This window comes from Eublepharis macularius, chromosome 3 (genome assembly GCF_028583425.1).
Source record: "Eublepharis macularius isolate TG4126 chromosome 3, MPM_Emac_v1.0, whole genome shotgun sequence".
NCBI classification, from domain to species: Eukaryota; Metazoa; Chordata; class Lepidosauria; order Squamata; family Eublepharidae; genus Eublepharis; species Eublepharis macularius.
In genome coordinates, this window is record NC_072792.1 from 54,277,784 (window position 1) to 54,291,453 (window position 13,670).

Consider the following 13,670-nt stretch of genomic DNA (forward strand, 5'->3'; position numbering starts at 1 on the left):
GAGAAGAATCTGCCCTTTTTATATCAAGTGTTTTCTTTATGAAACCACGAAATAAACTGCCTGGCCTGTGTAGATATAAGAATCACATTGAAACACAAGTAATTGCTGTGATGAGATCAAAAATTGATTCTGAATCCAGATGCACACTGGCTACACCAAGAACAGGGGTAGATTAAACCCCATCCTCAATCAACAACCAGATTCCATTAATACTATCAGGTTCAGCACTCTCCTTCAAAAATGCAGCAACGCTGATTTTTTTAAAAACCCACCACACAAAATCACAAATGGAGTTCTTAAAGCATGAATGTTCCCTACACATGCAAACAGTGTTACCACCACTTAATGTCTCAGAGAATATCACATCCAAACTTGAAGTTGGAAAAAACAGTTTGCATTGAAACTATGAAAAACTTAACCACCCCATTTTCAAATGAAGCATAAATGTTATATTTACACTTAGCATCTTCCTATCATTCTATATCTGCACAAAATAAGCCAGTTTTTCAAAAACAAAATGCAGGTATGTTTCCCCTATGCTCATTTTCATGTTTTTCATATTCAAAATTCTGTTAATAATGAAGTTTTACATCATCCAGAATATCCCATTTGCCTCTTCAATTCCTATTAATATCTCAACAGCAACAGTTTTGTTGTCTTGCAATACGATATCAGTTTTATTTGAAATAGAAAAGGCCTTATCTACCAACTGTGACATGAAAGTATTGAGGCTCAAATGAAGATAGGCCAATAGTATTCTTACTATAAACAGGTTGTTAAAAACACTCATGTATTTTCAAACAGGAATTTATTTACAATGAGTCAGAGGTCCTTTTCACACTGGGACTTTAAAGCCTTTCACTATCTGTTCTGCTTCCCATGTTTGCTGGAGTTTCACAGTTGCAAGGTAGTCATGGGATGCAGTACCGATGTTCGTGTGCGGTATCCCCGATTTTTCCCCCTGTGGACATACCATGATGTTATTTTGAAGCTGCTGCCGAATCATGTCTGGCCCGATTAATGTCAGTGTGAACTCTATACTCCTCCCCGCTCTCCTTTTCCCCAGGATCTGACTGATCTGTGCAGAATTAACCACTCCCACCCTCCTCAGCTCTCTGAACTCTTTTCCCACCATTTTTATCAGTAAAGTGAGGTAAGGGTAATAAGGCTGCTTCTCCACTCATAATACTTTAATTGGTATTTTAGATATTTATGATCTGACAGATAATTTTCAGCTTTATTAATCATATGGATTAATGACTGTGTTATGTTTGTTTATTTGAATTTATTATATCTGTATTTTACATGTTAAATAAAAATTTAAAAAATTAGGCTGCTTCTCCATTGGCTTCTTTCCAGGAACAATTCCTAACATTGCTGCGTATTCCCTACTGGCTTTAAAAGCTAGGAAGGGGTTAAATGGCTGCTTTTCTCTTACTCCTTCGAGGGTATGTGCACACTCTCTCTTTTTTTTTTCCAAAACCAGGAATGAGTTTTCTCCTGGTTTTAAAAGCCAGGAAAGGATTAAATGGCTGCTTTTCCCTCCCTCCCAGTGTCTTCTGCTAATGCCAAAAAAAGCATTTTGCACAGCAGGGAGGGGATGAAACCGCAGCATTTTAACCCTTTCCTGGTCAGGCTTTAAAAAAAATGAGAGTGGAACAAGCACAAAAAGTACATGTTTTCCCATAGAACTCTGCCACCAATTGCCTCTCCAGTGGGCACAGGACAACCCAAACAGCAAATATGGGGCGGGGGGGGGGGGGAAGGGTTCCAACATTGCAACGTCACTATGCTTGCTCTAAGGTTTTTTTTTTTAAAGTGTGATGTGAATTGCAAAGCCCCCAAAGCCCGAAACTACACTGAGGCTTCAATGCCCATCTAAAATGAAAAACAAGATGCCAAATCAAAACTGCCTTGGACAGTGTGGAATGTGGAGGTGCCATGCCGAAGCCAATGCAATCGTGGAGAATGCTCATAAATGGCAGTTTAAACCATAAGTACGAAAATGGCTAGAGACTATGCTTCAAACACAAGGGGGGGGGGATTTGCACCAGTTCCCCTTTCCAACTACAGCCTGACATGTTACACATCCCCATTTTAGGGGATATACTTCAGAGAATGTACGGGGGTTGCAGCAGGAGAGATCTACTCCGCAAGATGTACAGAGTTCTCAAACATTTGGATCCAGCCTAATATTTATATCTATATTTTTGTTAAATTCTCAAAGCATTTACAACAGAATAAAATCGAACAGTTAAACCATAATTTTAATATTTTCACCACCATTTCTCTTCTGCTGTCTTTGTCAACAAAAGATTTCTTTAATTTTGCAGGCTTTACGAGGCAGATGGTATCAACACCTTCTAACTCTGCTAACTTCTGGCAGCTGTCAGAAGCACTCCCCAGTCTTCTTGCTGCCTCGTCCAGGCCCACACAATATCTTCAGCAGAACAGTATTACCAAGTACATTGTTAGTTTTCCAAGGCAAGGAGGGCAAATCTTTTATGGTACAGCAGCAACCAAGCCAAATAGTGGACTGATTTCTTTGAAGCATAACACTGCTCTCTGACATCATTCTGGTTAAGGTATTGGAACCTGGAAAAATATGCAGCAATGAACAAACCATTGGTCCCACAGCATTCTAGTTTCAGAACTGTCTAGGAACTCTTTCATCAAGCTTCCTGTTCCAGAGAAATATCCTTCTGTCAACCAGCTATCACATTCCATTGGGAGACTAACACCCTCTACTCTGCAAAGTGCAGGGAGAGGAAAAAGACTGGCCTCTGATTCCCTATTTGTTGCTCTCCCTCCTCATCCTAACAGGTATGCCAGCCCTTCCTGCCTTGGAGATGACAAGAAAAGTTATCAGCTCCTCCCCACCAAGGCATCAAAAATTCATGTGCCACTATTCCTCCCTTCCATTTTCTGACCTATTGCCATCAGCTGCATTGATTTCAGTCATGACACAGCCAAAATGGCTCAGGCAAATAGTGCCCACCTTTCTACAAAATAGTCTCCCCCATGACAATGAGCTAACAATGTGACCGAGGAAAGAAACCATGCACAGAAGAGCCAAGTCAGGGACAACATGTGTGGTGCAAATACGGGCAAAGTGTTATAGTTAGTCAGGATGCCTGTTAGAATATGTACCTGCTTAGTCATTCTTGCTTCTGGTTGCCCATCCCCCACCCCCTGAGGGAAACAGAAATTCAAATATAGCCCAGTAAAATGGAAAGTGTGCAGCTGCAACTATCATAGTGCTGCCAGAAAAAAGCCACCAAACATGGCCTAACTGGTTCAGGTCTGAACGTCTGAAGAAATTTCCTTTGTAACAATTACCTTCCTGAGATTTACAAACGTACAAAGGGTGTTTCACTGGGAGTTTGATTAGTATCTGAATGTATACCATACTGCCAAATACAAGACTGTCATGATACCTTTGTGGAGCTCTCTACACATCTGCTCAGCTGGCTCCGCCCAATTAGATATAAATTCTTCTTTTCCTCATTTGACTTACTTTCTTTTCCTTTTCCTGAAGGAAGGAGCTCTGACTCTGAAAATCTTGTTGGCCTCTAAGGTGCCACTGGGCTCAAATCTTGCTGTTCTACTGCAGACCAACACGGCTACCTACCTAAACTATTATTTTTCTATATTCCCTTGATGGAGCATTTCAGCAGTCCACATTGGTTTGTGAGTGGCTTATGGTCATTCACTAATTTGTGATTCTTTCTAAATATGATAAAACACGTAAGACAGTCTAAGGATTTTTTAAAATGTTGGTTTCGGTTTAAAACTTTAACAGAGGAATACTACAAAGGTACACATTAGCCAATATGCCTTTCCCTTTCGCATGTTTGAGGGCTTGCATGTTCTGACTCAGTGACTGACTGCGTACTTTGTCAGCAACTGAGGGGGATATTTAACTACAAACGTCTTTCACATTTCAAGAGCAACAGTGAATCAGAAGTTGCAAGGATGAGTATGCACAATGAAAGCTCCTTTCTCCCATCCCAGGTCAATATGCTCATCATTCAGAAGCATTTGAATTAAGCTTCAGTCCTTCAATCCATCATCCTAGTCAGACAAAGTTAGCACCAAGATTCTACATTCTAATGTAAGAAGTGTACAGAGTATAACCCCTATAGTAAATGGACTTCACCCAAGAACTTCACAAACTCAACTGAGGGCCTCACCCTGCGAAACAAGATAAGCGATCTCTGAAATTCTACAGCATTCCGCAGGCAATGGGAGACTGGTTATCCCAACTAATTACAGGGAACAGGCAACTCTTCAACAGGAGATCTCAGAGGGTTCGCAGTTATAGCAGCCTACTCTGAATCAGCCATACAAACAGCAGCTAGAAGACGAGCATATTATTACTCTATTGAACCCAGAAAACTAACCAAGACTGCACACTAAACACACAAACTAAGCAGCAGACTGGCAGGAATTCATGAAGCAAACATCTCTGCAATGACAGACTTAAAGCTGCTCACAATGCCATGCTAAGTGGGAATGTTTACAACCTGGGCAAGAAACCACGTCTTTCACCAGCCAGGGAGGACGTTTCCCAAGTAGCTGATCACACAGCACAGTCCAAGCCAGTGATACTCCTTCCACACTCACGAGCCACAGGACCCTTACAAAAACTGAACTTACACTCTCCAGTGGTGGTGGCTGAATTCATTTCTTAACTAGTTATTTTCTATGCTGGTTTTTATAGAGTTACCATTACATTTATGTATTACAGCACTTCTATCTAGTTTTAATAAAATTACAAGAAACTGAAGAGTTTAGGATTAGATTTTGTAGTAGTGATGGTTACCAATGTAGCAATGGTTTAAAATGGTTATCAAAATACGTAGCCCTGCTGGCTCAAAAAATCTGCTTTTAATTTTTTGGGCAGGATCCTACAACCAAAGAAAATTTGTCATGCCCTGTCCTGATGAACTCTTCTCTCTACCACCACATTTCTTTCAAGTATTATGGGTATGAATTTGCCAATTTTCACAAATATCACAGTGCCAAGCAGTTTCATGCAGATGCTTCCCAAAGAATGTTACTTCTCTATGATATGTAGCAAGGTGCAATACTGATGTTTAGAATTTACAATTTGTAGAACTTACCAATTTTACAAACTGGTTCAAAAGCCCACATTTCAATACAGTTACTGCCCTTGAATACCAGAAGATTTTGCAGACAGCCTTAATATATAAAAACCATTCCAGAAGAATAAAATGGGAGAGAAACATAATTTGGGTCTGATTCGGGTCTTGTGAGTTTAGAGAAGGCACTAAACTGACAAGAACGTATTAAAAACATCCTGAAATGTTTTTGGTATTACCAAGCAAAATGGTGACATCATTCTATTTGCTGAATCTGTATAGTTGGCCATAAAGAGGTATATATGACTTAGCAAAGACGCTTAATGCAAGATCACTTCAAGAACAATTCACCTGAAGTGGGAAAAAAGAGACAACAGGTTTTTAAACTTAAGTACACTCAAGATTTTGAATTTATTTAATGAGAAATACCTCATGGATTCTATCACAGAAATGTGCAAAAGATTCATTAATGCCTAAAAAAACCCCTACCAGCACGCAGAAATTCAATCAGAAGAGGTTAAAGAAGAAGCAATGTCAATATCTGTGAATGGATCACCCACAGTTTTTAAAGATTAATACCTGATATGGGTAGATAGAGGGTGCTGACCAGTGCCATGGTACAGGAATTTAAATCCAGTGCCATGGTACAGGAATTTAAATCCAGTGCCATGGTACAGGAATTTAAATCTTTATCCAGTACTATTTTACCAACCTCCATCATCCCCTCAGAGATGCTACTTGTGGGTGGTGGTGGTAAATAATCATGCACCCATGTAGTGCCCTGGCATAAATAGCAGCTCTGAAGCAAACAGCTCCCTGTGTCAGGGCTGATATTCAGAGTAGTCAAGCTAAACCTCCCTGCCATGGCCCAAGTTCATCCCAATGGCTGCTATTTGCTCTAAGAAAACCACAGGAGAGCCATCCCTGTATGTCCCAATGGCACATCTTCTGTATAGTACTGTTAGATACCAACTTAGATTCTAAACTGTACTCTACTTCCCAAGTGGGTTTCTTAGTTTAAAAAGCCCATCAAAACTCACAATTGTTGCTCAAGTTAAGAATGAGACTAATGATAAAACTAGATCAGACACTGGGAGATTAGTGATCGGTTTGACCTAATGTTTTTTAAAATGCTAATAGATGCTGAGCAGAAGTCAATTCAGATCTGGGTTATGTTGCATGTGTGGGAGGAGAAGATGGTGTTTAACTCACCTCCTGGGCAATTTTGAATCCAAAACCTTCCTTGTGCTGTTAGCATTTAAAGGCAAAATACGTCTTTCCTAACAGAAGTTGTGGGGGAGGGGCTAGTTTCAATTAGCAAAATATGGGATAAGAGGATGGGTCTTCTTAAGGATTAAACATTGGTTAAGTGACAGGAAGCAAAGGGTAGGAATAAACAGGAAGTTCTTGCAATGGAGGGAAGCAAGGAGTGGGGCTCTACAAGAATCAGAATTGTGATTGGGGCTATTCAATTTATTCATAAATGATTTGGAATTGGGACTGAGTAGTATAAGGCAAGTCTGTATATGATACTAAATTATTCAAGACAGTGAAAAACAAGGAAGATTATGAAGAGCTAAAAAGAGAAGATCCCTAAATATGATACATTGGCAGCAATATGGCCATTATAGTTCGACATGAGTAAATGTAGGTGATGTATACTGGAATAAAAACTCCAATCTTTTAATATATGCTGACCGGGTCTGACCTGGCTGAAACTAAAAGGTCTTGGGATTGCAGCAGAAAGCTCAATGAAAAATACTTCTTTACTTAACAAATAGTTAAACTGTGGAATTCAGTACCAGAGGATGCAGAGCTGGCCACAAGAACAGATGGCTTCAAAAGAGGGTTAGACAGATTCATGGAGGAGAAGTCCTCAATGGCTCCTAGCCATGGTAACCAAAGGGAACTTCCATATACAAAGGCAGCAAAATTCTGCTAGGAGTCTGCATCAGGAGAAGACCTTGGACTCCATGCCCTTTTAGTTTTGCCCCCCAGGGCAATGGGTTGACTGGGGCATGAAACAGTCTGCTGGACTAGAGAGACCACTGGTCTGATCCAGCAGCCTCTACTTACATTCTTATAATGCAGGAATGAGTCTTATAATGCAGGCTCCAGTTTGAATCAGTCCCTGTGTAGCTTCTATGAGCATTTTAAACATGCTGGGAAGATCTGATCATGTTCTCCCAGCTCCTCATTTAGTTCAATCCTCTGCTTGTAGGTTGAGAATGAACATACAGTTGAAACAATTGTATCCATGGAGTATGACTTTTTTTGCCTCCAGCCCTGCTGAAGTCCAAAATGCGCCCCCTCAGACACACCATGACTGCTTCATCTACCTCATGTCCTTTCTAAATGCAATACATTAGCATATGAAGGGGCAGACAAAGCGGGAGGTTCAGTCTTGGTATGCTAATCAGAACTCTCATGTCAGACAGGGGGGGGGTGATCTTCCTAGAAATATTTCACCATAATTTTTTTTAAAAAAATATATATTTTTTAAATTTTACTTCATTTCTACCCCACCTTCCTCCCCAGTGGGGACCCAAGGTAGCTTGTACAATTCTTTACTCCTCCATTTTATCTTCACAACAACCTTGTTAGGTTAGCCTGAGTGCAGGTGACTCATCAAGGTCACCCAATAAGCTTTCATGCCAGATTGGGAAAATGAACCTAGTTCTCTCAGATCGTAGTCTGACACTGTAACCACTAGATCAAACTGACAGTATTTCATTTGTCTACCAACAATACCTAAACATGGCTTAACTGTACAGCCTGTCTAGATGTTCTTTAACTATAAGTGTTCGGCACACATGTGGGAAGGACATGCACACATACATAATGACAGCTATGTGTTAACTGCACGTGAAAAAAATGGCTTATCAGTAGATATAGTATTCCTGACCCCGGAAAGTGTAAAAAGGTTTCAGGTGGAAAATCCTCACTACTTTTCACTGTCCCTGTACTTTACAAGATACATTTAATACAAATTTTTCTGTGTAAGAGTTCCGAGTTTTTATTCTTTTTCATACATTAATGTTTCTGCTGCCCTCTGCTGCCACTATGAGGTTTATTGCAACAAATGCTAAAAAAAAACAGCCTTAGAGAGTTACCAGCCGATTTGGACAGGCACCTCAATAGCACACACACAGTCATCTGCACAAAACTTTCTTAAAACCAGGAGCTTGCTGGGAATCTTCACAGGAACGCAGAATTCCATAAAGAAGCAGACGCCAATATAGCATACAAGAATTGCTTGATACATGGTTTGCAGTCTCTTTGGGAACCTTTCAATGAGTAATATTTTGGGGAAAGCACCTAACCTTGGGTACACTTTTACTACTAAATAAAAACAGGGACAGTTCAGATACACTTTCCCCATATGCTCCTGGGAATTCAAATATCTCAGTACAAAATATACTTAATGTAACCACACAAAAGGAAGTTGAACCAGTTACTTATCGGTTCATTTCTCTTTTCAAAACTGTTTTTGTGGCAGAACACCAACACATGTACATTGTCACAGAGTGTTTTTCAACAGGTGTAACCACTGGTTTCAGACATGCAGGAGGAGAAAGGCAATGAACAATGACAACAGCGAGAAGGACAAATTAAATAGTTTTCAGCAGCACTGTAAGACTGCCCCTTTTCTCTTGGCAGTGAATATTCTAGGATATAGGTCCCTTATACACAGCTTGAGAACGAAGACTGAAAGGCAGGTTACTGATTTTAAACTACTGCAGTTTTTCCTTTTTCCTTTTACGAAAGCATATTAAGAACTTCATAATGCAGCAAGATTTAGCACATACTGCAGGAAATAACAGAAGTCTCTCACTGAAGTTACTCTACGTGTGAAGTTATTGTAGCAACACTAATGAATCAGGTTCACAGGAACCACAACAAAATGTTGCAAGAAGCACAGCCATGCAAACATATTCTGCAAATGCAATCGGTCACTGCATTATCAGATCAGTTGCCTGACCTCCTCCACTGTGCACAAGGGGAAGGAAGTGGAACTATTGAGCTTCACCACGTTTCCCTGGCTGGTCTCATTTTATTTCATGTAGAAAATAGAAAGTGTTCCATTTATCCAGCTTGGAAGACAGGGGTGGGGCAGGAGAAGAGAAAGCACTATGGTTACTGGTGGGAGTGTCATGAGTAAACAGGCTGCAGGAAGAGGGGTAAGGCAGGCTTGTGTACTTGCCACCTGGCAGCTTGCCTGGGGGTAAATGCTATTCCCTGCAGACAGGCAAGCAAGTGGCAAACTGCCAGTCTGAAATATGAATAGGCATTTACACTGCAAACCCAGCAAAACTTTTCGTTTAAAAGGCGCTGCACAGAGAGAATGTCTGTGGTTCTTGTCTCCCCAAATCGATAGGGCTCTACAGTTTTGTCTTTTATAGAAATGTTGAGATCCGAGCAACAGTCACAGTAAAAGTGAAAGAAGTTAAATTAAAATAGTTCTAAAGTGACAGTAAAGAGAGCAGGTAAGAGTGACAAAACTACCATCAAGACACTTTGAAGCGTTTCTTATTTTGAAGAGAATTTTCAGAATTCTAGGACCTTCAAAAATTCTGTTATCACCATAAATGCTTCCAACCAAAAACAGCATGTAGCCAGGCTGCAGTCCCAGACCACATGGAATTCTCACAAGTGTTTATGACACAGGATTAAGAACAAGGCAAAGACTTTCATTTCAATCTTCTTGCAGCTAGAAAGTAAAGTTTCTAAACATTACTCAAGTATAATTATCATCTAATCTTTGAGCTGACAACAGTCATGCTCATGTTGGCATTTTAAAACATGAAAGTTGACATATGAAATAAAACTTGGCTACTTTTAATCAGACAGCATAGGACAAACGAAGTTTGAGCACTGTGCAAAGTAAAGGATTTTTCACTAGGTCTAGTTGACAGCAATGTAAGTTCAATTAAACTGCTACAAAAACATTCTTCTCAGACAATATAAAAATTAATCTGATCTCTAGATCATATTGTAGGCTAGTTATTTGCACAGCAAGAAATCCAAATTCCCAGATTTCCCTGTCCCCCATATGTGCAGATCTGAAGCATACCTCCAAAAAAGTATATAATTGGAACCTTACCCTCATTTCCTAGAAGCTCATATTTGAAACAATAACAACAACCAAGATCCTAACTTAGGTATCTCCTACATAAGCACTAACAGCAGCTGCCATCATTTAAGCAGTAGATTGAAAGGGGGCAAACTGCCAAGACATGAGTTTAGACAAGGCTATTCAAAAAAATTTAAGATGGCAACGTACACGCTTTTGTTGAGGAGCTTATTACCACAACACACACAACCATCACCTCCTCCATGGGAGTTAAAAGGGGAGAAGCAAGACTGAAGGCGTGGTAGAGGCAGAAGGCTGAACATGCTTGTAGGGCAAGTCTTCAATGGAACCATGTGGTGCAGTAGGTCAGAAGTTTAAGAGCTAAAGCACAACTGCAGAGAACCTAAGATCTTTTAGCCTGAATCAAGGACCTCTCCTTAGAGAGAAAGACACTGAGAGGAAAGGTAGTAAGATACTCACATGTGTAAGCCTGCACAAAGTAAAAAGATTAGCTCACTCATGCACTCTCTTTTAAAAAAAGATTTCATCACATCAAGTACACAGAACAATCATCTCTCTTATTTTGATACACAAAACCACCAAACAATTTCAACTAAACAGCAAGCTTGTGAATTGCTGCAAAATGAGTGCAGGTAGGCACTCATCTCCGTAAGTCACATAAGGCTGCCAGTGACATTGCAAGATGTAGTGCTGACTTTGCAAGTTTTAGGCTAAACATGAAGGCACATTTTTACAGAGTTAAGCAGCAAGATTACAACACAAGTAGTGTCTATATACACAAACCACTGAAGTGATAATACCAATTTGCCACCAGTGCTGAGAACTGCGCAAGTGGGAAACAAAAAGTATCAGCACATTGTGACTTGTTTTATTTCACTAGTCAATGCAGATCAGGCCAAGACAGAAACTTTGGTAGAAAAATGTAAAGGGGATCTATTATTTATCTAGCAATTTATTTGGTAGATTTCTGTGACCAAAACTCCTGATTTATAGCCATTTCTCAGCTGCCCTTTACAATACTCCTATTATCATCTGCTCAAAGCCCATCACTAACAGTTATTTGGCCCTACAGCGGCTTCAAAAGGACAAACCCTCAAACTCATTCTCAAAATTAAAGACTGGGTGACATTTATTTATTTAAAATATTTATATGCTGCCTTTCCACCTCAAACAGAATAACCCAATACATTTCAACAGCACTATAAAAACACATAAAATACAAACATTGTAAAGCCGAGCAGAGTAGCTACACTTTACATATATTTCCATGAGTAAGTTTTTGAGAAGTTCCTCCTAAATACACATCTCATTACACTCATATAGAAACATCACCCCTTCTCCCCCTACACTGTGAATCGGATTTTTAAAAACAGCGTTCTGGATTTCTTTTAATATGTTCAGAAGCATCAACAAACTTCAGAAAGAAAACAACGGCAAGCAAAACACGTGAGAGACGTATTTACACAAGCAAGCCAGATGCAGCCTCGGGTATTGATGGCATAGTGGCTGCTCCAGATTTGGGGGGAGGCACCAGTTACATGGAGAGAACTAGTGGTCCATTTCTGTCTTTTTTTAAAAAAACAGAGAGGTTAAAAACAGCAACTCTACCTCACTCCCAAATGCATTTGGCATGAGCAGCGCCAAAGTTGCCGCGTTTCGGGGGGTGGGGGGTGGGGAGAGGAAAGAGAGCCAGGCCCAGAGATGACAGGTCCCGAGCCGGGTGGAGGGGGGCCGGTCAGTGAGTTGGCAGCCCGGCGGGGAGGAGAGAAGACGGAGCGGCAGGGCAGAAAAAGAGGAAAGGACGGCGGGCATCCGAGGAAACCCCTGGAGAGCCTCGCGAAGGAAAGAGAAAGAAGAGAAGCGAGCAAGGGAAGAGCCAGGAAGTCCGTGTGTGAATGGGGAGAGAGGGTGGTGGAAAGCAGGATTGCGGGGCCGGGGAGAGCTCCGGGGGGGGGGGGGGGGAGATTCAGCCTCAAAGAAGAAAATTATGGGTTGGGGGCTCCTGACTAAGTAGTCAGGAAAGAGGTGCCGGGGAGACTCGAGGAAGGGAAACCGCCTCCCTCCGGCCGCGCTGGGCATTTAAACACCCGCGAAAGCGAGAGGCCCGGGGGGTCGGTCAGAGCAGAAGGGGGGCTGGACCGGGAGCAGGGAGCGGAGGAGAGAAGCGCTGGCCGGCCCTCGCCGCTCACCTTCCTTCTCGGCCCGGGCCGCGTTCAGCACCAGCGCGATCAGTAGCCGCAGCGCCGCTCCCAGCCAGGGGCTCTCAGCCTCGGGAAACGGGGAACCGGAGGACCGGGAGGCCGCTTCCCTCTTCGGCGCCGCCGTTACCGCCGCCATCGCGCCGCCGCCGCTGCCTCAGGGAGCTGCGAGGGTTCCGTCTCCGGCTGCGCGGGCCCTGCTCGGCCCGAAGGGTGCGCGAAGCGGTTCTCTCGCCGCGCCGCCTTTCCTCTCCTCTCGCCTCCTCCCTCCTCTCTGCCTGCCTCCCTTCCTCCCGCGGGCGCGTGCTAGCGCCGGCCACAGCAGTAGAGCGAACTCTTGGCGCGCGGGCGCACATCACTCACTCACCGTCCCTCCCTCCCTCGCGCACGAAACACTGAAGGAGGCGGGACAGCGCCTCTCCTCAACCTCGCGCTTGCTAGGCAAAACAGAGAGCAGCAGCGCCGCCATCTTTTGTATGGGCAATGTTCCTTCCATTGGCTGAGGCTTTCCGATTTCGATAATATCGCGCTCTCTCCTGTCAGAGGGAACTAAACCTTTCCTGTATTTGACAGGCTCCGTGTGTATGTTTTTAATCGTATAGACTCGGCGTTACGAAGAGGCCGCAGGGTTTTTTTTTTAAGTGTAAAGTGAGGTCACTCAACCCCTCTATTATAAACTGACTGCTCGGCTGCTCTATCCCGCGAACTCGTTTTTCTGCGGAGGAAGAAGGATAGCCCGTGCAGGTTTTGAGGCAAAAGGAAGTAAAGAGTTTCAGATTTTTGTTTCTGTTTGGGGGCAGTTCTTTTTAATGATTGGGAAGAGTGTAGCTGAAAAAGCAGGTAGAATGAAGTGAAGAAGAAATTAATTACAAGGGCATTGCTGTGACAGACCTTATATCCATTTTCGCAACATTTTGCGCAGATCACGGCTATTTCCATCTCTTTCGAAGCTCCAGTGACAGAATAGAATTCACTCCCAGAGGACTGCAATCCTGGTTTTTCAGTGAGACTAGTCTGGGTTATGTGGGTATGTCAGCCACTAAACTGAATAATTAAATATGTACTTTACAGTACAACACAGCGCCTTTACTCAGAAGTGTTTCGTTGTGTTTTGGGCGATTTGCTCCCAGGCAAGTGTATATAGGATTGCAGCAGTAATGGCAGCTGGAATGGCAAAATTGATGTCAAACTGTAAAAATACAAGAAGTTTCAGAATTATTCTAGGATTTATTCCACACTACAGTCCAAACACTGGCACAGCATTTTATACAA

The 13,670-nt window shown here is 42.2% G+C and overlaps 1 protein-coding gene across 3 annotated transcripts in view; it reads right to left on the bottom strand.

The window, feature by feature from the left end:
• TMEM131 (transmembrane protein 131) overlaps positions 1–12,680 on the bottom strand; it is a 111,620-nt gene extending 98,940 nt beyond the window's left edge. For all 3 annotated transcript variants that reach the window (XM_054973400.1, XM_054973399.1, XM_054973401.1), the window contains exon 1: positions 12,390–12,680. In XM_054973400.1, coding sequence (XP_054829375.1) covers positions 12,390–12,537 — 148 coding nt within the window. In that variant the 5' untranslated portion in view covers positions 12,538–12,680. The remainder of the gene's footprint in view (positions 1–12,389) is intronic.
• Positions 12,681–13,670: the final 990 nt, after the last annotated feature.